A 27,303-nucleotide genomic window follows, 5' to 3' on the forward strand; every position below is an offset into this window, starting at 1 on the left:
GAGCACTGAACTCTCAATGATCTTTTGAGGACAGCACCTATATATATATATATATATATATATATATATATATATATATATATATTGTTTAGGTCCCTTTCGGCCCACCAAAACACCTGGCACCAAGGTATTACCTGGCATCAAGACATTAGCAGCAGATTCTTTTAATCCTGTAAATTGTAAGATGGGCGTCCATGAGCTTCACTTTTGAGCCATAAAATTCATATAAGTACCCTGTTTTTATATAAGCACCCTGTATTCATATAAGCACCCTGTTTTTATATAAGCACCCTGTATTCATATAAGCACCCTGTTTTTATATAAGCACCCTGTTTTTATATAAGCACCCTGTATTCATACAAGCACCCTGTATTCATATAAGCACCCTGTTTTTATATAAGTACCCTGTATTCATATAAGTACCCTGTATTCATATAAGCACCCTGTTTTTATATAAGCACCCTGTATTCATATAAGCACCCTGTTTTTATATAAGCACCCTGTTTTTATATAAGCACCCTGTATTCATATAAGCACCCTGTATTCATATAAGCACCCTGTTTTTATATAAGTACCCTGTATTCATACAAGCACCCTGTATTCATATAAGCACCCTGTTTTTATATAAGCACCCTGTATTCATATAAGCACCCTGTTTTTATATAAGCACCCTGTTTTTATATAAGCACCCTGTATTCATATAAGCACCCTGTATTCATATAAGCACCCTGTTTTTATATAAGTACCCTGTATTCATACAAGCACCCTGTATTCATATAAGCACCCTGTTTTTATATAAGCACCCTGTATTCATATAAGCACCCTGTTTTTATATAAGTACCCTGTATTCATACAAGCACCCTGTATTCATATAAGCACCCTGTTTTTATATAAGCACCCTGTATTCATATAAGCACCCTGTTTTTATATAAGCACCCTGTTTTTATATAAGCACCCTGTATTCATATAAGCACCCTGTATTCATATTAGCACCCTGTTTTTATATAAGTACCCTGTATTCATACAAGCACCCTGTATTCATATAAGCACCCTGTTTTTATATAAGCACCCTGTATTCATATAAGCACCCTGTTTTTATATAAGTACCCTGTATTCATACAAGCACCCTGTATTCATATAAGCACCCTGTTTTTATATAAGCACCCTGTATTCATACAAGCACCCTGTATTCATATAAGCACCCTGTTTTTATATAAGCACCCTGTTTTTATATAAGCACCCTGTATTCATATAAGCACCCTGTATTCATATAAGCACCCTGTATTCATATAAGCACCCTGTTTTCATATAAGCACCCCCCCCCCCTTAAAAAAACCCTGCATGATGTTTTGGAGATGTATGATGTATAACTGTATGTAGTAAATAGTATAGTAAACATACATAATATTGCTTTCATATAAGCACTTGTTATTCTAAAAATTCAATATAAAAAACATACTGTGCGATGACGTCATACGTAAACCGGGTTCGTCATCATTCCGCGTCTGTTTTGCTCCGGCCAAAACAGATAGCAGAGCCGCTAGCGCAGCTAGTTCATTTCAGAGGCTTAGAAATACACAGTTTACAACATTACAACAGCGCCGCATAGCTTATATGAGCGCAGGAACGAAGGGACACTGTCCTGTGTCTTACCAGAGGAGTCTGGCGAAGTGAAATGGACTGACAGACAGATTGGCCGAGTGATCTTGTAGCTAAGCTAAGCTAAGCTAAGCTAACACAGCTGATCTGAGGCTGCAGGCTGCAGGCTGTGGCTGATACACCGGGGCTGTGTGTTAGTCAGATTAACTGCAGCTGCTTTAAGAAGAAGCTCTCTGAACATTAAACACCATCACAGAAGGTAAGTCAGGCATATGATGCCGACTAGACTGACTGAGCAAAGGGGTGGTGAGTTCCTGAAAACAGAGCTGTGAACATTCACCGAAGCCCAGCTGCGTGTATCCGTGTCATGCATGTTATGGAGGCTGATTTCTGAGAGGAGCATTAAAACGGACTTGTTTTACAGGGGGAAGCTTTGTACATCATGGGTGCTGAACAGAGTGGAGATGCTGAGCATAAGCATTCAGACTACAGCTCCTCAGGTGTGTTTGTGCAGCTGTTTTCACTGATTTGAAGATGGGCAGAGGTGTGTAGAGAAGCCTAAATCCAAACTGAAGTAGCAGCAAAGGTGCAGAACTACTTAAATCCCAGCATTTAGCATCTATTAGAAACTACAGGCTGTTGAATCTTCTCTGGACTCCACAGAGGTGTGACCAGTCAAAGTGCAGTAGTGAATCAGTATGACCTGTTATAGTACTTGCATTAAATTGTAAAGTAAAAGTGATGTGAATTGAAAATACATACCACTTAAAGGTTTTCTTAAGTAAAGAGGAGAGAGAGTTCCCTGATCACATTAGAACAGATGCAGGTAAACATAAATTAAATTAACAAGAGTTTCTCATTCTGAAGAAAGTAGTGAGATCTTGTCGGTGAGCTAGTCTGAAGAACAGAGCTTGGTTCCTCCAGCCAGCACAGCGTGGAGGATGTGTTCAACTCCATCAGCAGATCAGCAGATTTACCATCATTAAGCCCTGATTTACCCTCAAACCAGGTGTTGATCTGAGGAGAACTCTAACTAACACTAGACTCCATGAGGAGAACTTTGGAGATGTTCTAATGATGAACACAGTGATGGAGAACCACCACCATTTTCTGTAGAAATGTTATTAGTGTTTATTCTATATTAGTGTTTTACTGAGGAAATAAACACTTACAGCCCTGAAAATGAGCATTTTACATTCTGGAAATTAATGAATTAAAAAAATCATTTGCACAGTCCTCTTTTGCATAACACCTTTTATTTTCATATTGCATAAAATTATAATATGTATCTAATGGATTCTCTGTTTATGCCCTGTGTCCACAATAAATTGTATTTAGGAATGAGGTGCTTATGTATGGTGCTTTTAAAGCGAAGGGTTATTTCATACATTTATTTAAATCTAATAATTAGTTGGTTCTGTTGTGTATGGATATTATCATAAGCTGTCATGAATCATCCACTTCTTGCCAGTCACCTAAACATATTTATCTCTTTCGTTAGTCGTCCCCTCGCCAGCCAAGCACAGAGCAAAAATGGACGACATAGTGGTGGTTGCTCAAGGAACACAGTCGTTACGCAACATCCATAATGACCCTGATGTCATCAAACTTCAAGAGATCCCCACCTTCCAGCCTCTTCTGAAGGGTGAGAGAAAACAGTTAAAAGGCCTTTAGAATAGCCAGGTAATACCTTTTAATAGCTGTGAGGAGGAAGATGGTAAAATGCCATTAAGTTCTATAGACCCTCTATTTTGGATGTACCGTAGTTAACGGTAACCAGTGTAAATAGCAATGGTGCAGATTTGTTGGTGTTCACATAATTGATTTAGTTTTCCATAGCATTCACTGTGACTAAGATAAAAAACCTGAAGCCATAAAATGATGAATTACTGTCAAAATTCCAAAGAGTGAAAAGATGAGTGAAGGTTTTACATTTTAAAGAGACTCAAATTTACTTGAAAAAGCAACATAAAATGCTGTAAAATGATCTTAACTGGTCAATGTCTTCACAAAAACAGAGAGTGAGAGACAAGCAAGTTAGGAGTGGGGTTAGGATGTCACCCTTGATGTCACCATCATGTTCTGATTTCACCCTTGCATGTCCTCTTCAGTTACGGTTCTGCCGAACATGGCAGAAGCATCCTGATAACGTCCTTGAGCAGAACATCTCCGTCTCAGTCCCCTGAAAAACATCAACACTATCCTCTATACTCCAAGGCCTGAATAGTCGATGTGACACATGTCCCTGTAAATGATTAATTAGTTATTTATTATTATGATTTTAAAAATCAATTTTTGTAAAACAGTCAATGATACCAGTGTTTTGAGGTAGATTGTCTCCAGTTTCAGCTGTCCACCTTTTAGCGGTTTTTGTGAAGCTTTTCCACTGAGTGATCGCAAAGTGTTTTTCTGTTGCCAGGTGTGCTGAGTGGACAGACGTCTCCCAGCACAGTGTCTGTGGAGAAGCTGGACTCAGTGCAGGTGCTGCAGCTGTGTGTGCGCTACCAGGACCACCTCCACCAGTGTGCTGAAGCTGTGGCCTTTGACCAGAATGCTCTGGTTAAGAGGATTAAAGAGGTACTCCAGCCGTGTACTTTCTGCATCAAACCACCTCCAATTAGACATTATGTGCACAAATAAACACTAAAGCAGTAAAAATTAGTAAAGTTAAATTTTCAAGTTGAGGTTAGAAATAGAAATGTGCTTTACTGCCGCTGCACAACAGTACAATAGAATTAGACCTCTGGGGACTCACACTCACACAGCGGTAGTTAAGCATCCTAATGCGCTACGACTATAGCCCGGGGGTTACGAGTTAGAGTACCAAGCCATGCAGCATTGCCACCAGCAGCCGGAATCTGGCTGGCTGGTAGATGGCACTCTGTTCGCTAATCTCTTTCCTAATTATAGTGCACCAGCCAGCATATTTATTTGATTTATACATTTATTTAGTAAAAAAATTACCTCTGCATCTAACCTACTTGTGGCTGTGACACTCACAGTCAAGAACAGGACAGAGAAACAGGAGTAAAGAAAGTGCACTGTTCCTTCACACCCCTGACCCCTACTTTTCGCCAGTCTAGGGACTCAAGCCTGCAACCTTAAGGTCCCAAACTCGCTTCTTTTACTTTTAGGCCACAGCTGCCTTGTTGAGTTTGAACCCAGATTTTCTTGATTCCTCTTGATTTAATGTAATGAGCCCTTACCACTGGATGCCAACAACCAAAGAGTGTCCTTATGCTAAACACATTGACGTGCATGAAAATGACTACATTCTGTATTGATGATATTAGTATTTGTTCTAATATTAGTATTTCTCTGAGCAAATAAACACCACAATGTGCAAAACCAGCCTTTTAAATAAGAGTTTTAAATAAGGAGCTTTGGCACAGCACCTACTATGTCCGTCAGTTTGTGTTTTATAGGTTAGGTGAAAAGGAGCCTGGTCTTTTATAGCTGGAAATAATTGCCTGAGTTCCGACTGTGCTTCTTCCAGATGGACCTGTCCGTGGAGGCGCTCTTCAGCATCATGCAGGACAGACAGAAGCGCTACGCCAAATATGCAGAGCAGATCCAGAAGGTGAACGAGATGTCCATGATTCTGCGGCGGATCCAGATGGGCATCGACCAGACCGTTCCTCTGATGGAGCGCCTCAACAACCTGCTGCCCGAGAGTGAACGCCTGGAGCCCTTCAGCATGAAGACGGACGGAGAACTCAAATAGATCCTTGCTGGATGTCTGGTCCAGAATGTGCAGACAGCCATCATCTGGACCAGGGAGTGCTGATGGACATTTATTCTGGATCTTCAGTGGAGGCGGTGGAATGCGTGCACCAGCTTGTTAGTGTGTGGACCAGGAGTCTGCCCACTGTTTAAGACTGTAACGGTGTGCATAATGGCATAACTGAGCATAACGTGATATTTGGGAGAACCTGAAAAACTTGTGTGTGTGTGTGTGTGTGTGTGTGTGTGTGCATAAAACTGAAAGGCTTAAGCAGATTTTAATAGAAAGGTTTAACTGGCAGTATTTTGTGCTCAAGAGTCGGATGTTTTCAGATTTTTTTTTGTTAAGTTTACATGTGGATGTTTTTGCACGGCATACAAACATGAACTTTGCATCTCTGAAGGTTGTGATACCTCTAAAAATACATTCATACATTTTCAATGGAAAGAAAAAGTATGTCATTGCTGTTCAATGAAAAGCATGTATCTCCACTATGGTGACTTTACAGGAGAAGGCAAAAATGGAAGTCAATGTAAAATAAGAGTTTATTCCAAGTCATTTAGAGCATTTCTATTGGTCATTTCATCCAGAATTATTTACACAGTTTACTGAAGCAGCTACAGGGTTCAAACCATGAAGAAAACTGAAAACGGACGAAAATGAAGATGCATGGATTTCATTGGACAGCAGCGATATTGTCGTTACTACACATTTACTACTTTGCAGGATCCCAGTGAACAAATGAAGCATTAAAGTAATTTAAATATGACAGCCACTTGTTGATATTTACTTTTGACTAGTTCTATCATATTTCCATTTATCTTACAGTTCAGAATAATATGAATAATATATTGGCATATATGTTTGGCAAGCCACTATTGCATTATCCACAGTTCCATCAGCTAGGCATGTTCTGGTTAACATTTTACTAGTGCTTTATCATTTACCAGATAAATTTCATTGTACATGCAAGATCTACACCAAATTGCCATAACATTAAAACCACCTGCCTAATATCGTGTAGGTCCATCTTATTCCACCAAAACAGTTTTGACAACTCCTCACAAGCCCTCTGAAGGTGTCCTGTGGTATCTGGCACCAGGATGTTAGCAGCAGACCCTTTAAGTCCTGTAAGTTGTGAGGTGGGACGTCCATGGATCACATCAACTTGACCAATTGAGCGGTTGTCTTTCCTTGGAGCACATTTGGTAGGTACTGACCACTGCACATCAGAAAAACCCACAAGATCTGCCTGATGTTTTGGAGATGTTTTGGAGAAGTTCTGACCCAGCCTTCTCAAAGTGTCTCGGAATCTTCTGCTCGCCCATTTTTCCTGCTTTCCACACATCAGCTTCAAGAACTGACTGTTCACCTGCTGCATAATATATCCCACCCTCATTTGACCATTATAACCAGGTGATCAGTGTTCTTCACTTCATGTGGTAAAAATTGTCTGTTCAAAGAGGTTCATAATAGTAATATGGATAATACTGGTGACCTAACCATTGTGTAAATTGTGTAAACTCCTCATTTTAACATCCAAAAAATTCAGTACTGAGAAATAAAATGGAACGTGAAAGTTAATAATTCATATTTAAGCACGCCATAATGTATGTCATGTTAATTACTAAGGAACGTTGTTCCTCCAGTTAAAATAAATGGAGAAAATGTATAAAACTTTCGTCATAAGAATTAAAATCAACGGAATTTGCTTTACTTTCATTCCTGTAATATTTTTTCTTGCTAAAATTACTATTTACTTGTTTTAATCAACTTTCTGATGTAATGTAGAGATTCCATTTACATGAAGAATGATTTTGCCCTTACAGTAGAAACACACCTTGACCATTTGACCATTGACTTTTTTTTGTAAGGGTGGGCCAAATCACATTCTTCGTTATTATTTTTTATTAGTAGTAATAGTAATAGTAGAAGTGATAGTAGTGATAGCAGTAATAGTAGTAGTAGTAATAGCGCTAGTAGCGGTAGTGGTAATAGTAGTAGTAATAGTTGTAGCAGGAGCAGTAGTGGTAGTACTGGTAGTGGTGATAGCACTAATAATAGAAGTAGTAGTAATAGCACTAGTAGTGGTAGTAGTAGCAATAGCACTAGTATTAGTAGTGGTGGTGGTAGTAGTAGTGGTAGTAGTAATATTAGCACTAGTAGTGGTAATAGTAGTAGTAGTAATAGTTGTAGTAGCAGCAGCAGTAGTGGTAGTGGTGATAGCACTATTAGTAGAAGTAGTAGTAGTAATACCATTGGTAGTGGTAGTAGTAGTAGTGGTAGTAGTAGTAGTGGTGGTAGTGGTAGTAGTAATAGTAATAGTAGTAATAGTAGTGGTAATAGTAATAGCACTAGTAGTGGTAGTGATAATAGTAGTAGTTGTAGCACTCTTAGTAAAAGTAGTAGTAGTAATAGCACTAGTAGTGGTAGTGTGATGGTGGTAGTGGTAGTAGTAATAGCACTAGTAGTGGTAGTGGTGATAGCACTAGTGGTAGTGGTAGTAGTAGTAGTAATAACACTAGTGGTAGTGGTAATAGTAGTAGTAATAGCACTAGTAAAAAATGCTTCCCATTTTATCTGGGGTAAATGGTTGGAGAGAGAGAGAGAGAGAGAGAGAGAGAGAGAGAGAGAGAGAGAGAGAGAACACTAGCACTAGTGGTAGTGGTAATAGTAGTAGTAATAGCACTATTATTATTATTATTAGTAGTAATAGTAATAGTAATAGTAGTAGTAGTGGTAGTGGTAGTAGTAGGAGTAGTAATAGTAATAGTAGTAGTAGTAGTGGTAGTAGTAGTAGTGGTAGTAGTAGTAGTAGTAGTAGTAGTGGTAGTAGTAGTAGTAGTAGTAGTAGTAGTGGTAGTAGTAGTAGTAGTGGTAGTAGTAGGAGTAGTAATAGTAGTAGTGGTAGTAGTAGTAGTAATAGCACTAGTAGTGGTAGTGGTGATAGCGCTAGTGGTAGTGGTGGTAGTAGTAGGAGTAGTAATAGTAATAGTAGTAGTAGTAGTGGTAGTAGTAGTAGTAGTAGTAGTAGTAGTGGTAGTGGTAGTAGTGGTAGTAGTGGTAGTAGTAGGAGTAGTAATAGTAGTAGTGGTAGTAGTAGTAGTAGTAATAGTAGTAATAATAGCACTAGTAGTGGTAGTGGTGATAGCACTAGTGGTAGTGGTGGTAGTGGTAGGAGTAGTAATAGCACTAGTGGTAGTGGTAATAGTAGTAATAGCACTATTAGTAGTAGCAGTAGTAGTAGTAGCAGTAGTAGCAGTAGTAGTAGTAGCAGTAGTTGTAGTAGTGGTAATAGTAGTAGTAGTGGTAGTATTAGTAGTGGTAGTAGTAGTAGTAGTAGTAGTAGTAGTAGTAGTGGCAGTAGTAGTGGTAGTGGTAGTAGTAGTAGTAGTAGTGGTAGTAGTAGTGGTAGTAGTAGTGGTAGTAGTAGTAGTAGTGGTAGTAGTAGTGGTAGTAGTAGTGGTAGTAGTGGTAGTAGTAGTAGTAGTAGTAGTAGTAGTGGTAGTAGTAGTGGTAGTAGTAGTAGTAGTAGTGGTAGTAGTAGTAGTAGTGGTAGTAGTAGTGGTAGTAGTGGTAGTAGTAGTAGTAGTGGTAGTAGTAGTGGTAGTAGTGGTAGTAGTGGTAGTAGTAGTGGTAGTAGTAGTGGTAGTGGTAGTAGTGGTAGTAGTAGTGGTAGTAGTGGTAGTAGTAGTGGTAGTAGTAGTAGTAGTGGTAGTAGTAGTGGTAGTAGTAGTAGTAGTGGTAGTAGTAGTGGTAGTAGTAGTAGTAGTAGTAGTAGTAGTGGTAGTAGCAGTAGTAGTAGTAGTGGTAGTAGTAGTAGTAGTAGTAGTGGTAGTAGCAGTAGTAGTAGTGGTAGTAGTAGTGGTAGTGGTGGTAGTAGTAGTAGTAGTAGTAGGAGTAGTGGTTGTAGTGGTAGTAGTAGTAGTAGTAGTAGTAGTAGTAGTAGTAGGAGTAGTGGTTGTAGTGGTAGTAGTAGTAGTGGTAGTAGTAGTGATGGTAGCAGTAGTATCACCATCTCTCCGGGCCACAAGGCGGCAGCAAAGAGCGGCGCTGTCCAGTCAGATTCAGCACAACGTGAGCTGAGCTGTGCTAAGGGTGCTGAGTGTGCTTATCTGCTGATGTGTTGAGTAAACTGAGCTTTTCTCGCTTTTGCGTTTCTAAAATAAAATGCTGTAAAACGTTTTGAGAAGATAACTAGAAAGAGAATCAGCGATGCGCCGCCTGGGCTCAGTGCAGCAGAAAATCCCCTGTGTTTTCCTCACTGAAGTGAGAGAGGAACCGTCCAGAAAGAGGGACTGCCAGGTGAGAGCAGGGGTGTGTGTGTGTGTGTGTGTGTGTGTGAGAGAGAGACTGAGCCTCCTTATTTTCCTCCATGTTCCTGCTGGAGCCTCGTATTCAGTTCCACCTTAAATGGTGCAGCAGTTTCATTCTGGCGCTAATGTCCAAATATTTGTGGACACCCTTTCTAACTTTCTGCATTTAGCTACTTTAAGTTGCACCCATTGCTGACACATCTGTGCAGATGTCCACACAGAGCTTGTCTAGGCCCTGTAGAGAAGTACTGCCAATAGAATAGGACTGTCTAGAGCAGATAAACATGAACCTACTGGCTCCATGCTGCCTAATGCCAGGTGTGGGCTAGAGGGGTATAAAGCCCCCCAGCATTGAGCTGTGGAGCAGTGGAGGAGCTGTGTTCTCCGGAATGATGGTTGGTGCTCCATCCACTATTTCTGTGATGATTTGGGGATGAGGTTGGGTGTTGCTCCATCCAAAGCAGGGTATTATGTTTTTTGTAAATATTGTTTTATTTAAATACCCTTAATTTCAGAAGAAACTATTCATGAGAATGTGTCCCAATACTTTTGTCCATATAGTAAAGCCTGCACATTCAGGTGCTTTGCAGACCTAGACAGAATATTCGGAGTAGTTCAGTGTTTCTCTCCTCCAGTCCTGGGGTTGTAGTTAACCAAAGCCTATTTGTGCAGTCGTCATTCAGAATGGGCTCCTTCGCAGCTTAGTGTTCAGTTATGAACTGTGGTGTTAAAGTTGGGATGGTTGTAAAACCAACACATAAGCATGCTGTCTTGATTTACTGTGCTCCTGCCTTGCCTGGTTTTTAACAAGCCCTGTCTGTGTGCAGCAGTTTCAGGTGGTTGCCACTGAAAATGTGAACCCTGTAGCTCTGGAGTCCAACATCAACTGCGCCCTCGCCACTGAGAAGCTGGATGGCACGTGCTGCTACGTCACAACGTACAAAGGTATCATTTGTCTTCGTTTCTTCTGTTAACTATCTCTACTGTCCAGTGAAGGCTTTCTGCTAGATGTTGGAGCATTGCTGTGAGGGTTTGATTGATTGCATTCAGCGACAAAAGCATCAGTAAGGTCAGGGTGTTGGATGATCACCACCTTACCTCAACCCCAACTCCCCTCAACTCATCACAGAGGTATTGGATGGAGAACCATCCACAGTTCTTCCACTGCTCCACAGCTCAATGCTGGGGGGCTTTATACCCCTCTAGCCCACACCTGGCATTAGGCAGCATGGTGGCAGTAGATTCATAGGGACAGTGGTGGCTCAGCGGTTACAGCTATTGTTAACAGGGTTATGGGGTCGATTCCCGGGCTGGGCAAGCTGCCACTGTTGGGCCCTTGAGCAAGGCCCTTTACCCTCTCTGCTCCTGGGTGCTGGAGTTGGCTGCCCACTGCGCTGGATGTGTGTGTACTCACTGCCTCTAGTTCACTAGTGTGTGTGTGTGTTCACCCCCACAGATGGGTTAAATGCGGAGGACACATTTCGCTGTACAGTGTATAGTGACAAATACGTGCACCTTTACCTCATGATTATCTGCTCCAGAGAGTCCTATTCTATTGGCAGTACTTCTCTACAGGGGCTACATAAGCTGCTTTGTGTGCATTTGCTCATCTGTGTCAGCAGTGGGTGCAACTTCAAGTAGCTGAATGCATTCATTAGAAGGGGTGTCCACAAACATTTGGACATCTAGTGTGTTTGTGCGGGTTATCTGCACAGTAGAACAGAGTCTGCTCGTTTTCCCTGAGCTTTTTTTTGCAGTCAAACGTGGATCATCATACAGCTTTTGTAAAAACGAACACCAAGCGCTCATTCTGTCTGTTTTCCAGGTGAACCTTACCTTTGGGCTCGCCTCGATCGCAAACCAACCAAGCAGGCTGACAAGAGGTTCAAAAAATATCAGTACTCCCAGAAGACCTGTAAAGGTATTCTTCACCTCATCATCTTAATATTCACCATAGATCAGCAACCCCGGTGTTATCAGTAGTAGAATATAAGGATGATGAATAGGTCAAGGGGATATACCAAGAGTATTAGTGTTGTACTTAATGTATTCTGTTGTTAAGCCCTATTCAGACAGATCAGGTTTACATGGGGAGTAATCATTTGTACTACAGGATGTCTGCAAAATGTATGACTGATTCACATAGGATAAGATATCTTGGCATAAATGACAGAGATGGGAATGGCTTCTCAATTTACACACTGCCATCACCTCCAACATATGTGATGATAACCAGTCTTATAAGCCACATAATAATAATAATAATAATAATAATAATAAAAGTTTAGTGTGGAAAAATTATCAGCTACATGTTCATAACCTGTATGTAGGCTATAGGCAACGCTACACAGAAGCCTCATGCCTCTTGAGGAGTCCTTTGGCTCGACTATTGACTATTGTAACATTGTACACTGTCTAACACCTGAGGTTTGCCACAGACTCGAACGACCTGAGGTATCCGTGCCAGTGCCTCCTTGAGCACCCCCATGCGCCGCCTATCCACAGGATTTGACAGAATATTTACCCACATGTCGATTCACATTAATAAAACCTGTTAATATTTTTTTAATGGCTCATTTTAAAGAAGGTAAAAAGTGCTGTTATCTTTACTGATGTAGGAGCGCACAGTCCATAAAAATGATCACAAAACATGACGCATTCGGATGGGAAAGCCCCTCACCTCCCCATATAAAACGAATCCCCTTCGATTAGAACTTTAAACATGCAAAATTCTGTAAGTACATGAATTATTTTTGCCAACATTAAATTCAAAGAAAAGAAATCAAAAAAGAAAAATCGGTAACACTTTTAACGCTTGGTAAATAACTAAAATACAGTTAAGAAAAGGATGTTTTAATGGACTGCCATCCATCAGCTACTTTGTGGATATTATGCACCGGTTGTTGTTTACAGGGCATTCAGTCCTTTTCAGCAGTTCTTTACTGTTCCAGAACTACTAAAGATTCCCACAATATACTCAAGTACTGCTTGTCTCTAATTACAGGTTTTACATGGAATGTAGAAGAAGATTTCCGGGCTGTGCCTGACTCCTGGGTTCCTGCGCACCGGGTCCAGCATGAACATGGCCATCCAGTGCCTGACGAACACGGACATATTCCTGGTAAACACATTTTTGCACTATACTCCCCTTCTCTACCATTTAATCAGGTTGTCAGGCCTTTATCAGGTGAGATAGGTGTGTTGACAGACACGATATTGCATTGAGTGGAAGCCATGGTGATCATAAAACTGTGTACTGCTTTTCATTTGAAGGATGGGTTCCAGTTGAGAAAACCAACAAGCAGTACTGTTGGCATGCCTCCGTGGTGAATTATGAAGCTGGATTGGCTCTGGTTTTGAGGCCCCATCCTGAGGATGAAGGTCTGCTGGAAATTGCCAGCGTTCCGCTGTCAAAGCTGATGGAGCAGACCCTGGAGCTGATTGGAACCAACGTTAATGGAAATCCGTATGGTAAGCGTCCAGCTGTTTGGCGTGAAAATAGCAGTTCTTGGAACCATTGACCTCTAACTGCTGTAACGACTCCAGGTACTGCTGCCTCTGGAAGGCTAGGATGCGCAGGGCTGAAAAAAGCGAGTGCTGAAGCTATGATGACATGGATGATATTGTAAGATGTATGTCTATTTGTTTATACTCTGTGGTTCTGCTTATTTGTAGGGTTGGGAAGCAAAAAGCATCCAGTCCATGTCCTGGTGCCTCACGGGATCCTGCGGGTCAGGAACACTCCTCCAGTGGAATACCAGCAACTTTACTCCTGGTTTCAGGAATGCCACGAGGGCCGTGTGGAGGGGATCGTTTGGCACTGTAATGATGGGACTCTGATCAAGGTAACCGTACCCTCTCAGACGGGGGTCTTGGGTTTGCTCGCATTTGTTGTGGTTCGTAGATCCATTGACTAGTCTTACAAAGCCTGCCCAGCTACTGAAAAGAGTTCTCTCGAGCTCTGTGTGCCACTAATATTGGCTGTTGTTTCAGGTTCATCGCTATCACTTGGGTCTGAAGTGGCCAGATGGCGACACTTTCCTAAACTCTCGGCCTGTCGTTGTTCACGTAGACAGGAGGGGGTATGATCCAGAGTGTTTGGCTGACTCACGTGAGGACTTATTCAGCACCCTCTCCAGCCTCAACGGACAGCATTTCAACTCCTTACGAGACATCCAGTTCGAAGGCTGATCTGTAAAGGCGGACCAGGGAAATGCTAAACATTCCGACATGCTGTTCACATTTCGTTTACAACTTGGTCCATGATTTTCTTTGCCAACCCTTTAAGGTTACCTTATAGGAAACGCTGCCAGCTATTTCTAATGAATCCCCTCTGCATGCTTTTAAGCACTTAATAATAGCAGGCACACAATGTATGGCAATGCAGACTTGGTCAGAATGCGAGATTCATTTCCTTGAGTTAAAGTATATCTAATTTATTTGAATTCCTGAGCATAACACTAATAAACACTAATACTTTATGAAACAGTGAGAATGTGTATGATACCCTTCATTGAAACTGTTATAATAAACACATTTAAACAGTTTGAAAAATTCTGATTTTTTTTTTATTAAAAGTTTGGCCCAAACTTCAATGGTCAGAATTTTAATGTACTTTTTTAGTACTTTGAAAGTACTGCATCTGTAACAAATCTACTGTACATAGCATAATTCTGGCTATTTGCTTAATTTAACATATTCCCAATATTTGAAATCCAGAAAATAAACAGGAATTATGTCTCTAAAATGTGCAGAAAATGTTCATTTGATTTACATGGTTAGTTATTTACCTATTTACACTGTATTTACATCAGCACATACTGTACCTAAATAAGAAGGCCACAAATAATCAGCTTAGAAAACAACGGATACAACTTCCTTGTTTACAAAAAGCCCAGCTAATTTACAATGTACATAAATATACTTTTCCATAAGAATTCACATAAAAGTAATTGCAATCATAAAGACATTCCAATGGCGTCATCCCACACACACTGCATGTCCTGGGTTTGGTCTTAATAGAGCTTTTAAAATAATTTAAGACCTGCACCCTCTTGGACAGATGTTTTGTGTTAGCTGAGCGATCCGTCTGTTGGGATGTCGACTGGTACGCCAAAGCGGTCTGAAAGTTTTTTCAGCTGTTCCTCCAGGATTATGTTTTTCTTCACCTCCACGTTATAATTGAACTTCAAATCTTCAAGCTCCTCAAAGAATGCCGGGTCAAAGTTTGCCAGTTCTTTGGTCATCCTTCTCACTTCATCCTTAGAAAAAGAGAAGGTGTTTCAGGTCACAGTAATGCAGAACAGTACAGAAAATAGTGCTAGGATGAGCACAGAGTACTATGATGATATTTGTTGTGAAAATACCTGCAGATGACTCTTTTCAGCATTGGCTACCTTTAATTGGGCCTGTAGCTCTTTGTATCCTAGAAAGAGATGAAACTTATGTTAAAGTTAATCTGATTTGATGCACTTTATGTATTATTATTATAATAATACAGTATGTCGGTACCTGGTTCAGTCCTGCTGGTTCCAGACTGCTCTTCATATTTCTTGATCTGATGAAGAAGCTGACTCTTCTCCCTCTCAAGCTGATTGTTTGCAAGTCTGTGTAATGTAAGACCCACAACAGGCATGATAATTTGAGACTTAAGAGGAAATGTAAAAAAAAAAACGATTGTGTTTTTTTCACCGTCACTTAGAGGAGTAAAAATACAGACAAACTGTACTTCTGTAAAAGAATGAGTACTGTATCAAAAACCTGCTCACTTATACGTGGAGGAATACAAACATATAGAACAACTTCTTGGTTGCGATTAAAGTGCAAATAAAATGTTCTCAAATTTTCTTTGGAGGTGTGAGATGTGATGGTGCGTAGTTCAGTATATGCATTTAGCTGGATGTTTTGCTTTAAAACATGCAAAGGCACCAGACAGCAAGAGAAAGAAGGAGAAAATCCTCTATATCATATTAAATTCTCAATGAAAAAGTATAGGGCTTAAATTAGTCTTTGTTTGCGAACTGTGGATCACGCATGCTTGGCTAAAGCACGGCTGGGAAACTCGAGAAATTTGTTTGGGCTCTGGGCAGCTTCAAGCTGACGTGACCCGAGGCCAGACCCCCTCCTCCTTTTTTGCCGAGCAGAGATTGCGCATAAATTGAACCAGAAGGAGGAGGTAGGGTGGCGAGGGTGTGTGAACTAGGAGGTACGGCGGTCATGAGAAGGAGGGGGGACAGGAGGGGTTTGGGCGTGGTTCTTCTCCCAAACTTTTAGTTATTACATAACTTCATTAATTGTGCGAACATATTCAATCTTCCCAGATAACACCACACAAAAAGCACTGTGTTTACTGTATTAATCAATGAACCGAACTCATTAGGTTATTACATTACCTAATAGACTGGAACTGCTTAGCAAGACCCTCATCGCTGGTTCCTTCTATGGGAATATTTTTTAAAAGCTCTACCTGGAAAGAAGAATACAAACAACAACAAAAAAAAAATCATCATGAAATGATCCTCAAAATATTATTGTTAAAAAAATTATATAATTCTAATTTTATCCCGTTTTCTACCCAGTTTGGAAGGCCAATTACCCAATCCCCGTTAATTTGGACTTCCCCCATCACTAGCAATGCCCCCAACACCAGGACGGTGAAGACTAGCACGTCTCCTCTGACAGCCAGCCACCGCCCCTTTTCGAACTAATGAGCCGGCTTGCACGGAGGAAAGCACAGAATCCTTAGCTCCAACACCACAGCTAAAGGCACTGGAAATATTATTTGAACATACTTGTTCCTTCAGCTGTATGATGGTGCGCCGAGCTGTCTTCTCTTTCCCGTAGGCCTCTGTAAGCTGCAGACCGAGCTCTGAGAGACTTGTGTTTTTCTTAGAGATTTCACTCTCAAGGTCTTTCATTTTATTTTCATACAACCTGTAAAGAAAACACAGTATTGACTCATGTCTTATATTGGTATATGGGTTATGCACATTACAAATTAACCAGGCTTATTACACACCAATGTGTATTATTCAGCAACTACAGGGACATTCTGTACAAACTGGAGGGAACAAAACAAATATTAGAGAGAACGGAAGTAAAATCAATTACAGTAAGAATCCTACCTTGTCACAACTGTTGATTTCCAGCTCTTGCTGTCTGCCTTCTCTAAAGAAGGCCCCTTGGACTGAGCTAGTACGAGTTTCTGGATGGTTTCCTCAAGCTCTGCTGTCAGCTTCTCATTTTTTACCTCCAGGCTGGTCTTTTCTACTCTCAGCTTTTCTACAGCCTCAGATTCCTGTATTGGAGAACAAAGCCACTCTTACAATCTAATTTAGGACTCGTTTAAGTACAAGTACACTCCAGTCTAATGAATGCGAAAAAGACCTTTCTGATATCTCTGCGCAGTCGCTCATTTTCCATCACTATTTTCTCCATTCCTTTCGTTTTTGATTCAAGCCTTGAAGTCAGATGAACCTCCATTTTCTCCTTCATCTTGTCATATTCAGCCTGTACCAAAAAGACAGTGATGCAGTGACATAAATTTAAAGCAACAGTCTGGTGAAATCACAGTTTCATGCTTCAAGAAATCACATAAGCAAGTCCTTACAAAATATCTGTTAGATTACTTAACAAAACTGATTTAAGGAAAGTGTATAATGCTTTTTTGCACAGTGTTTAATGGCAGGAATATGCTTTAATACAGTGGTGGGAAACTAAGGGTAAGAGTCCAGCACAGTTTGCTGATTTCTCTGCTTTAACACACCTAACTAAACCTGACAATTAACCAATATGTTAAATCAGGTGTGCTTCCGCAGGAAAAGCAGCAAACTGCGCAGGATTCTGGCCCTCCAGAACTTCGCAGTTCCTCACCACTGCTTTACATTAGCAGTGTAGCTACATTGCAAACCTGAAGAAGCAACTTTCAGACGCCAAACATGCCTCGGCTGATCAACAATATTTGAGGAAAAAAGTACAACTGTGTATTTTTCCCCCACAAAACTAACCTTGAATTTCTCATGTTCCCGTTCCAGAGTGGTGAGCTGCTCTTGCGTTGTAGTGGCTGAGCTCTTTTTAAGACTCTCGTTCTCTCTTTGCACCTTCTCCACCACTTTCTTCATCAGTGCAATTGTCTTCTCCAGCTCAGGAACGGTCTTTCCACTTCGTCCAGACTGCTTGAGAAAGAGCCAATGGTTAGTGTTGATGGGTAAGCATTTTCTAGCCAAATTACTATTGATCATACTGACATAAGCATCACAAAGAACAGATTCTTAACAGAAATTAGTGCATCCTACCCCACGGACATGCCCAAATCTCTTCTCCACCTCAGCTTTTTCCTTTTTGAGCACATCACACATTTCCTTGAGGTCAGAAACCTGATCCTGTTAATTTAGAATAACATGAATAACTGTGTAACTGCACTGTACGCAGTAAATGTTAGTAAACATTGTTGGTGAAATACCTCAAATAATCTTGCTCAATATGAATAAAAGCTAGGAGGTGTAAGGTCATGGCAACTGGCACATTCTTAGGACCTTTTGAATGGTGCATTTTATTAGAAACTTGGCTGTACCTTAAGACGCGGCAGGTCTTTGTTGGCCTGCTCTAGCTGAAAGCGAAGCTCCAGGTTCTCAGTGGACAGTTTGAGGTTCTCCTTCTGTAGCTCATGCTCCCTCTGTGACGGTGTACCAGAGCCCCTGCCTGATGTCTGTGCAGCAAATGATACATCACATTTAACACAACAACAAATTAGTGTAAATAAAATGAGTAATGCTCTGGGATCAGGGTTTGACAAAAATATAACAATGGCTGCTACAGTACAGCAAGATGCACAGCTCTGGGACAAAAGGAATGCAAGCAGGAGGCCTACGGAACTACGGGGCTGACTTTCAAGAGCTGCGTTGGTTCTCTTGTGGAACACCCTAAGGTGAAGTACCTTGCGAGACTCTGGTGGATTCACTTTGCTATGCCTCCCCCATTTTCTTCCATCAGTCTTGGCACCTCTCGGTGGCAACAGTCTAAGAGCTCTGGCTGTAAGTGGAAATCTGCGCTCTGGTGGGTCAGGAAAGTTCTGGTGCTTTGGAACAACAGCACATGGCTGCTCTTGATGTTTTGCGATGCCGGTCTCTACAGTTTTCTCCATGACTGCTTCTTCATATGTGGCTCCATCCTCTAAAGTGCTGAGTCTTTGCTGCTCAGCTGAGAGACTCTCCGCTTCAGACTCTTTCTCCTTATCGTTCTTAGACTCTGTAGATCTCTGCAAGTCCTGTGCTGATGTTTCTGTCTCCTTTGCATGCTGGTCAGCTTCGCCCTGCTCTTTCTCATCCTGTCCTTGTTGTTTAGGTTCCTCCTCTGGCTTCTCTGGTTCTGGTGATTCCTGCTGTCCCCCTGTCTCTGTTTTCTTTTCCTCCTCCTCAGTGTCTTTTATTTCTGCATCTGTTGCAAGCTGCTTTTCTTTGTCATTTGCTATGGCTCCGTCCTCTTCCTGCGCTGCCCCAGTCTCATCTCCAGGGATTAATTTGTCCTCCTGTTCGTGAACTCCACTCTCTTCTGCAGCTGCCTGATGAACTGCATTGGTTTTGGTCGCACTCACGGTGACTGTTTGCATTCTTAGCACTGCACTAGAATCAGCTATCATCTCCTCATAATCGCAAAAAAAAGTTGAAGAAGAAGAAAAGTAAATTGAAGAAGAGTTAAAGGAACTCTTCAGCCAGTGATGCTAACGTGGCCCATAAATAATGAAAGGTAGTGAGGACAACTTAATCACAGCCTAATTGTTTTGCTTGATGCCCCCTTTTTGCACATTATTAGCCACATCAGTGAAGTGTTCTTTTAATGAGAATTGATCAGGAATGAAATAAGTGAAAAGTGATTCATTTCAATTACACTATATGTACAAAAGTATTGGGAATAAGAGTAACGTTTGTTGGCTTTCAACTAGATTTCGGAGGGCACTGGTGAGGTCAGGATGCTGGATGATCACCATCACACCTCATCCCCAACTCATTCCAAAAGTATTGGATGGAGCACCATCCTTTCAGAGAACACAGTTCCCCTGCTCCACAGCTCAATGCCGAGGGGCTTTACACTGCTCTAGCTCATGCCTGGCATTAGTGATGGTGCAAAGTAGAAAGGGTGTATGTATAATAAATTGTGAGAGAAAGGAATTGAAAAGGGGTACTTACAGATGGCCTGGAAGGAGGCTCTTTTGCCAGCTGAGATTCTAGAGAGTGAAGCCTCTCCTCTAGATAGCGGTTCCTAATGTTCATGTCCTCCATGGCAGAATCCCGTGGTAAAGCCTGTTGCTGTCTGTAGAGTAGAAATGCAATTCATTTTATAGCCCTTAGATAACAACCACTGATCTCATCTCAGGAAAGAAAATATTATCTTAAGTCAAATCATACTTCATTATTTCAATCTGCTGCTCCAGCTCACAGTTCCTTTTCTTCAGCATCTCCATCTCTTTGTCAGCCTCAAGGGTCCGTGCGCCAACCACCTGATCCGCAGTCACAACACGACTTTTCAGCTTCTTCTGCAGGCCCACTTTCTCTTGCTCCAACCTGCAGACAAATGAGGCAAAGCACCAGCAGTGTTAGTCAGATCTTACAGAGCTGCATTTTCATAATCAAGTAGTTTTGTATTTTAATCAAAAACAAACAGAAGTTTTGGATAGGTACAGGTATATAGGTATATGTTGAATATGCACATTTTTTATCCATTTTTTAAATTAAATTATAATTAATTTTGTAATGTTGTACCTATGGTCATTGTAACTGTCCATGTCTCTTATGTGTGCTTTTTGCTGTCTGTTGCCCCCTATCCCCATGTTGCTTTATGAGATTAAAATTCTTGATCACAAAAAAAAATAATAAAAGTTTTCTGACCTTCCATAGAGCTCTTTAATGGTAGTTAGCTGTTTGGACAGGGAGTCAGTTTCTTTTTCCTTCTCCTTCAAAATGTTCCGGACTTTCTCCATCTTGGCCTGCCATTTCTTTCCTTCTTCCCATCTCACCAGTTCTTCTTTAGAGGACTACAAGGACAAAAATCAAGGAATTGTGTGCTAAACAAGTTTCACTTATATTTACAATTGTCTTATATTTTAAACATTTTTACTTTAGAACATAATCACCAATTCTCTGTAACATTATTTAGTTTCTAGCTTGTGCTGCTATTTATTCAATTCAATACATATTGGTCTTGTTTACTTTGGTTGCTAAAAAGTATTGCTAATCTTAAGATTTCATTTTACATATTTCTTACTAATCCTGTTTACGGTGACTCTTCAAAGACTTAGAACGACTTTGTGTGCTCACCTTGTCATCCTTCACCGTGGTTTTTCTTTCTGCAGGCTCCAGCACACTCTTTCTGTCCAGCTCAGACTCCAGCCTACGGATCTTCTTCTGTAGCGCCTCTATAGAGGGGCCCTTAACTTCACCTTCAGTTTGACTCTGCAACACACACACACACACACACACACACACACACACACACACACACACACACACACTTAATACATTACATATATTTCATTTTTTTTCTCATCAATGTACAATTAATCCCAACATTCTCTTTCTGGAAGTCATACTCTTAGAAAGGTCAGAGAGGAAACAAATGGATGAATAGCAGAGTGTTGTCTAGACATATTCAATGCTGTAAAAGGGAGCCACTATGCTAGCAGACACCATTCAGATGAGATGTCTGTTTTGGAATTCCACAGATTTTCAACATTCCTCATAATTCACTGACAAACCACTGACAAAAATATTCAGAGTGGGTTTTTACTGTAGAGAAATGTACTGATATCTTTACAGTGGTGATCCAGGAGTTTGTGTGTCCACAAAGCAAAGCAGCCAGTAGAAACAGTAGCCAGTTTCTGTACTACCACAAATTACCAGTAAGACATCACATCATGTGAGGTTTTCAACTAACATATCATTTAGCACTTGGTGTGGAACCACCCAGAGAGTGCAGAGCCAATCACACTCAGATCCCCAGCTACGGCAGGCTGTGGCACCCCAGGGATCAAACTTGCATTTTTCCAACGATGGGGCCACTGATGGTTCCACCACTTGGAAGTCTTCATTTAGATTATAATTACATTTTATTGATTTAATTGTGCAGAAATTGTAAAAAATGATTGAACCCCCCCTAAAATAACCTATTATGTCATATATAGCTACAATAGGATAAAGAATCATTTAGATCATCTGTGGGACACTAATGCCATCCTGCCTGACCTGCAGGCCACTGCTGAGTCTCTTGACTTTCTGTTTGAGCTCTTCCAGCTGCTCTTCCAGGGCATCTCTCTCGCTCTGCAGTCTACTCTGGCTCTTCTGACTCTTCTGCAGCTCCCTGCTGAGGCTCTCCAGCTCCTCTTTCAGAGAGCCCTCTCTGGTTTTTGCTGCCCGCCCGTTCTCCTTCCAGGCCTGCAGCTCCTCACTCAGCTCCTTCACGCGGGTCTGTCAGTGAAAGCACAAGTACAAAATAAATAAATAAACTTGACATATTACAGATACTTTTCCTGATGACTGTTCCGATGTCTTTTGCGAAAAAGAATGCCGACCTGAACAGCCACCATCTGTTTCTAGAGTACTGACCTTCAGCTCCTTGGTTTGCTTGTCCACAATCTGCTGAATATTGAGGGACTCCTCCTTTTGGTCTGCGTTTGCAATGATCTGTTGCTCAGCATGGGAAGTCATCTCTGCACGAAGCTCCAGAAGAGCTTTACTGAGAGCCTGCATGCACAATAAAGATCATACATAAACTGACAAGATCTTCCCTATATGCAAACTTTGTTCTATAGGTTATATAAGTGATATTCTCATCTGTTTTCTGTAACATACCTTCTGTTGCTTCTCCTTAAGAGCCAGTTGGGCCTTTAGACGCTCAACCAGGTTCTTCATGGTATTACTTGGTGAGCGCACATTTGCCTCTTTCTGGGCCTCCAGCTCGGTACGTAGGTACTGCAGCTCTTTCTCCATCTGAGACAACTGGGATCTCAGTTCATCTGTCTCCTGAGACACAGCTTTCATCTGAGATGCATGTCTCTCCTCCAGCCTGGATGAAACAGCAAATTGAACAACACCAAAACTGCTGATTCAATATCAATATCATATAGATTCTACTTTAGCCAAACATGCCCCTTGACATGTTTGAGGACGTGGCTGCAGGGCTCCTCATTAAAGATAAAAAAACCTTTTAAATGTAGGTCTATGTGCCACATATTCCTATAATATTAAACCCACATATCACGTTCGTAGTTTTATATAATACATACAGTAACAATTTATACTTTTCATCTTTAGAATTCCATAATCATCATCTATTACACAATCATTACATCTATTACAATCATTTCTATTACTGCCCTTGATCACAAAAAAACATTAAATCAGATTGTTTATTACACAGCATCAAGGTCTAGGATCTAGCTGCTGAACAATGTGTGGCTCAGACAATACAAATCATTTTCATGACTTTTGGGAATGTACTGTACTGTCTGAGTATTGGAAGGCTATCCATCAGGCTGTCTGTACCGTATTTCAGACGAATGTACCCTTTGACTTTGGCTTTCTTTACTTAAGAAATCTCTACTTGGATGTTTGTCAAAATGATAAGAAATAGGGCCTTGCTATCTGCAAGTAAGAAAGTAATCACTGGTAAATGGCTGTCTACTGAGCCTGCTCAATTGCTTGACTGGTATGACATTGCTCACAACAGTTATATTAAGGAAAAGATAACCTAAAGCTTGAGAAAGCTTAAGATTTGGTCTAAATGGCTAGCATATATAAGACCTTCCTTTTACTCTTCCGCTTCCTTTCTTTTTAATAATTAGCTACCCCAATTTAACCGTAATCAGTTTTAGCTTAAAACTGGTAACCTATTTATTAGTATATTTTTATAAGCATAGTTTGTTGTGGAATATTTACTTCTGTTTTGTATTCAGTTCAGAATTTTTAGTAAATTTTTGTACTGACACAGTTGTTTTGTAATTTTTGTAATTTTTTAAAAAAGGGCCATTTTTATATATTGGTTTCTGTATTTTGAATATATTGTCCCTGTTATGGAAAAAAAGAGCTTTGTCTCATTGTAATTAGGTTTATATATGCCTGCTATGTGACTCATGTGTGACTCAGTTGTTTATATCTGTGTAATGTGTCATAAATCTAAGATTCATTATCCTGTCCTTTGAACTAACACATGACTAGACTTAATGCACGGTCAGGTCAAACAGCTTTTGGACAGTGTGAGGCTGGTCAGCTACCCATATGCTGTTGCATATGTCAGACTCACTTGGCTGTTTGTGCTGTGTGATCTTTTGCCTGAGATGCTGTGGCCTGTCTCTGTTTCTCCAGCTCAGCAGTCAGCATCTTCAGCTTGTGTGTTAGTGATGACAGAGATGTGTCCTGCTCTGCAACCGTCTGCTCCATCTCGGCCAGACGTGCCAGCTGCTTTGTGGTCGGCACGGAGATGGTGGGTTTCTTCATTAGCTCCTACAGAGTGCAGACATAAGCAATAAATCTAATGGGTAATATGATGCGAATACACTGACGGCAGAAGCCTGTCTTATTATTTTAAACCTATTTATGTGGAAAATAATAGTGTTTGCCATTTGGGAATCCAGACATAAGAGCCAAATAAGTTAAATTGTACTGTTTACATAGGAGCTTATTTTCATAATTAAAGGCTATACTGCCTTTAATTCCGGCTAAAACCTTTACCATGGAGACAAGTGGTTTGAAATTGAACTGGCAAAGGAGTACCTCATGCCTGATTATGCTCTTGTGACCACATCAGGCCTATACTGTATGGTGTTCATGTGTACATGTGGTTGGTGTGGCGCAACAGAGAACACCACTACCTGCCAGTGAGCTACGACACCATGTGGGAGACTGGGGTTCGATTCCCGGTCTGGGTGACTATGCTGCGCTACACCAATAAGAGTCCTTGGACAAGACTCCTAACAATGTATTGGCCCACCTCTGTAATACGAGTAACCTTGTAAGTCGCTCTGGATAAGATGCCATAAATGTAAATGTAAATGTAAATGTGTTCAGCCATTTCTAAGATTGAGAGCAGAAGCTCACCAGAGCAGTTTGTCTGAAGCAGTCCAGAGATGTGTCTGTGTGCATGTCCAACTTCTGGTGAAGGTTCCTCACTTCCTCCTCGTGCTTTTTTGATGTTTCCTCCTGCTCCTGTTAGAAATATAGACAGGTTTTCAGCTTTGAAAGATCACTTGGTACAACACATGGCCCAAGAACTCATGCCACATGTTACCAAATCAAATGCACACCTAAAGAATGTAGGCAGATACTCATTACTTGTACTTTAAGCAACACTGACTTCTTCTTGGAACATTGTGTTTTTGATATTCTGTGGTAATTTGATGACAGAGGTTTTGGGAACTGCATTGGCTGACTACTGGAATTGCAGTAGTATGTATACAAGCAAAAGGCACAACTGAACATTTAATCACTAAATTCAATTCTATATGTCTGGTTTACATCAGAACATCCCTCAAAATTTGAATGTTGCTAATGATAAACAGAGTTTGACAATTATATGAATGAGGGCTTCTTTAAGTACCTGTCTGGCCTTGGCTAGAAGGTTCTGGTACTTCTTAAGAACATCCTCTTTCTGGTCTAGACGGCCCTGCAGGTTGCTGATGGTCTGATGGGCGATCTTCAGGGCTGGCTGGCTGTCCAAGTCCTCCTGCTTGCTAAGGTCAGCGAGGAGCCTTTCCCGCTCCGCAGCGGCTGGGAGGCGGAGCCGTAGCTCATTGATGACCCGATCTCGCGCCAGAACGTTCTGCTCTGAGCGCCACAGCGCTGCCTCCTTCTCTTTCAGCTTCTGCTCACACAACAAAAACAATGAAGTACATCAATCAAAATCATGGCATGAAACAATAGTCATTTACTGGATGGTTGTGAATACCTCTAAATGCAGATAGGTGGAGCCAAATCCATTCGAATGATATTCAGATTTTCTACAGAGATGTGTCAGTTCAATGAATCGGCCCTCACACTGTTTATTAGTATCTTGTTGCGATCATCCAAAACCTTAACTTTTAATGGAAGTCAGTGTAAAAAGATTTAAGTCCAAGTCATTTTAGAGAATTTCAATTTATCATGAAATTTTGACACAACTGCCGGATTCAAATGATGGTGAAAAACATCGGAAATGGAGATACAAATTAAGATGATACTACTGACCTCCTCAAGAGTTTTGCAGGTGGCTTGAGTCTCCAGAATGGTGCGAACATGTTCTTTAATTTTACTCAGTGCATGGTCCAGTTGGTGGGAAAGAGGCTGGTTTGGATCTGGCAAAGAACCTGTTGCTTCTTCAAACTAAAACCAGCAAAACAAATAAAGACACAAATTTTACGTCAGCAGCAATGTCTTAAGCCTACTGATGTAATGGAAAGAGAACTCTAGATTGTCAACTAAGACAAGATGTCCACAAAAAATAAAACAGCCTATCAAATAAAACAGGCTATGTTATGATTCTGATGTGAACCAACTGGCCACAGGCTGAGTCAATTACAAACAGCACCTTTTGTGCAGAGCCAATAATTTGGCTCTGTTGTTTCTCATACGCATCCAGTTGCCGCTCCAGCTCCACCTCCCTCTGATCCCAAGAGAGCTGCCGCTCTTCCTGTAGCTGATTGAGAGGAACACACTGTTTCACTTTCACCTCAAAACTAAAACAAAGTCAAAAATATATATACGCTCTGCTAAAACCTGAATGCATGCTTTCTGGACATGTCTTAAATGTGGTACCGATGTAGCCCCACATTACGTCTATTATGGTGATGATTCTCTACTAAAATACTTAAAAAGCAAATGCCAGCCTTACATTGTTCTGTTGAACCAGTTCTTCCTCTAGGCTGTTGATGATGTTTTCCTGCTCAGCTACCATGTTCTTCAGGTACCTGATCTCCTCTCTCTGAGCTCCTAGCTCCCTGTTCTTCCTCAGTTCCTGCAGACGAGCTTCCTCCAGCTTCTTATGCCACTCACTCACCTATGCAGGTCAGGAAGGGAAACATATAGCTAATATAAAATAAGTCCTCATTGATGAAAAACTTGTGTTATTTCCAAGTATCTTTCAATAAGTTTATCCCTAACTCTCTATGGAGTACCTTCTGTGCTCCTTTAGCATCCTTCAGTGTGGCCATGAGCTCCTCCAGACCTTTTAGCCGAAGTTCCAGTTCCTGTGCTCTCCCCTCGGCTGTCCTGCGCTCCTCCTGTGCCCTTCGTGCATCCTTTCTGGCCTTCAGTCTGTCCTCCTGCAGCTGCAGCATGGTGTTAGAGAACTTCTCCTGCTGGGCAAGTGGCAGAGCTCCAGAGAACTGTGTGCGCAGAGACTGCAGGGCATGGCGGAGGTGACGGGCACGCTGACGCCCTTCTTGCCGTGCATGCCACAAAGCCTGCTGCTGAGTGTCCAGCTGCTGCTCTGCACGCAGCTTCTGTGCTTCCAACTTCTGCAGGCGGGCAGTGGAGGCCTCCAGCTTGCTGATGGCTGCTGTCTCACTCAGCTGAAGGGCCACGATGTGCTGGTGGAGCTTGGCGATTAGGGCCTTCTCATCAGACTGAGCCTGGCCATGGACATAGTGAGGGTAATGTTATAAAGGGAGTTTCTTACCGGTCTCTCATCTGTAAATATTCA

At 41.2% G+C, this 27,303-nt stretch overlaps 4 protein-coding genes across 7 annotated transcripts in view; 2 read left to right on the forward strand and 2 right to left on the reverse strand.

Annotated features, from left to right (window-relative positions):
• Positions 1 to 1,498: 1,498 nt before the first annotated feature.
• Positions 1,499 to 6,337, forward strand: borcs5 (BLOC-1 related complex subunit 5). The gene is made up of 5 exons (XM_072663260.1): positions 1,499 to 1,858; positions 2,024 to 2,099; positions 3,101 to 3,244; positions 4,019 to 4,176; positions 5,096 to 6,337. Exons 2-5 carry the CDS (start codon positions 2,042 to 2,044, stop codon positions 5,321 to 5,323), a joined length of 588 nt encoding a protein of 195 aa, XP_072519361.1. The 5' UTR covers positions 1,499 to 1,858; positions 2,024 to 2,041; the 3' UTR covers positions 5,324 to 6,337.
• Positions 6,338 to 9,408: 3,071 nt separating this feature from the next.
• On the forward strand, positions 9,409 to 14,193 carry rlig1 (RNA 5'-phosphate and 3'-OH ligase 1). Of its 3 annotated transcripts, none has more exons than XM_072662940.1 (7): positions 9,409 to 9,628; positions 10,467 to 10,584; positions 11,465 to 11,560; positions 12,644 to 12,760; positions 12,913 to 13,110; positions 13,315 to 13,484; positions 13,633 to 14,193. In XM_072662940.1, the coding sequence occupies exons 1-7, from the start codon at positions 9,539 to 9,541 to the stop codon at positions 13,828 to 13,830; spliced, it is 987 nt and encodes a 328-aa protein (XP_072519041.1). In that variant the 5' UTR covers positions 9,409 to 9,538; the 3' UTR covers positions 13,831 to 14,193. The 3 variants fall into 3 exon arrangements, with proteins under 3 accessions (XP_072519041.1, XP_072519042.1, XP_072519043.1); XM_072662941.1 differs by having other exon boundaries at positions 10,470 to 10,584; XM_072662942.1 differs by lacking the exon at positions 11,465 to 11,560.
• Positions 14,194 to 14,225: 32 nt separating this feature from the next.
• Positions 14,226 to 27,303, reverse strand: part of cep290 (centrosomal protein 290) — a 28,813-nt gene continuing 15,735 nt past the window's right edge. Inside the window, exons 29-52 of one of the 2 annotated variants that reach the window (XM_072662939.1) lie at positions 26,777 to 27,232; positions 26,494 to 26,658; positions 26,191 to 26,292; positions 25,851 to 25,985; positions 25,225 to 25,488; positions 24,726 to 24,833; positions 23,932 to 24,131; positions 22,482 to 22,695; positions 22,236 to 22,373; positions 21,876 to 22,097; positions 20,952 to 21,086; positions 20,523 to 20,668; positions 20,043 to 20,198; positions 19,824 to 19,947; positions 18,212 to 18,346; positions 17,934 to 18,020; positions 17,646 to 17,810; positions 17,026 to 17,148; positions 16,764 to 16,936; positions 16,431 to 16,572; positions 16,032 to 16,105; positions 15,151 to 15,245; positions 15,006 to 15,064; positions 14,226 to 14,900 (exon numbers count right to left, since the gene is read on the reverse strand). In XM_072662939.1, coding sequence (XP_072519040.1) covers positions 14,712 to 14,900; positions 15,006 to 15,064; positions 15,151 to 15,245; positions 16,032 to 16,105; positions 16,431 to 16,572; positions 16,764 to 16,936; positions 17,026 to 17,148; positions 17,646 to 17,810; positions 17,934 to 18,020; positions 18,212 to 18,346; positions 19,824 to 19,947; positions 20,043 to 20,198; positions 20,523 to 20,668; positions 20,952 to 21,086; positions 21,876 to 22,097; positions 22,236 to 22,373; positions 22,482 to 22,695; positions 23,932 to 24,131; positions 24,726 to 24,833; positions 25,225 to 25,488; positions 25,851 to 25,985; positions 26,191 to 26,292; positions 26,494 to 26,658; positions 26,777 to 27,232 — 3,807 coding nt within the window. In that variant the 3' untranslated portion in view covers positions 14,226 to 14,711. Of the gene's footprint in view, positions 14,901 to 15,005; positions 15,065 to 15,150; positions 15,246 to 16,031; positions 16,106 to 16,430; positions 16,573 to 16,763; positions 16,937 to 17,025; positions 17,149 to 17,645; positions 17,811 to 17,933; positions 18,021 to 18,211; positions 18,347 to 19,823; positions 19,948 to 20,042; positions 20,199 to 20,522; positions 20,669 to 20,951; positions 21,087 to 21,875; positions 22,098 to 22,235; positions 22,374 to 22,481; positions 22,696 to 23,931; positions 24,132 to 24,725; positions 24,834 to 25,224; positions 25,489 to 25,850; positions 25,986 to 26,190; positions 26,299 to 26,493; positions 26,659 to 26,776; positions 27,233 to 27,303 lie in introns of both variants that reach the window. The other variant, XM_072662938.1, reaches the window with a different exon arrangement.
• On the reverse strand, positions 18,392 to 19,667 carry LOC140541108 (uncharacterized; the record flags this gene model as incomplete). Its single annotated transcript, XM_072663641.1, has 1 exon — positions 18,392 to 19,667. A coding segment is annotated over exon 1 (885 nt), but the record flags the coding sequence as incomplete, so codon positions are not given.

This window comes from Salminus brasiliensis, chromosome 19 (genome assembly GCF_030463535.1).
Source record: "Salminus brasiliensis chromosome 19, fSalBra1.hap2, whole genome shotgun sequence".
NCBI classification, from domain to species: domain Eukaryota; kingdom Metazoa; phylum Chordata; class Actinopteri; order Characiformes; family Bryconidae; genus Salminus; species Salminus brasiliensis.

Coding starts and splice junctions, on each gene's coding strand:
- borcs5 (XM_072663260.1), top strand. CDS start 2,042: ATGGGTGCTGAACAGAGTGGAGATGCTGAGCATAAGCATTCAGACTAC. Junction 3,245..4,018: donor CTTCCAGCCTCTTCTGAAGG/GTGAGAGAAAAC, acceptor TTCTGTTGCCAG/GTGTGCTGAGTGGACAGACG. Junction 4,177..5,095: donor TGGTTAAGAGGATTAAAGAG/GTACTCCAGCCG, acceptor TGCTTCTTCCAG/ATGGACCTGTCCGTGGAGGC.
- rlig1 (XM_072662940.1), top strand. CDS start 9,539: ATGCGCCGCCTGGGCTCAGTGCAGCAGAAAATCCCCTGTGTTTTCCTC. Junction 13,111..13,314: donor CGTTAATGGAAATCCGTATG/GTAAGCGTCCAG, acceptor GCTTATTTGTAG/GGTTGGGAAGCAAAAAGCAT. Junction 13,485..13,632: donor ATGATGGGACTCTGATCAAG/GTAACCGTACCC, acceptor CTGTTGTTTCAG/GTTCATCGCTATCACTTGGG.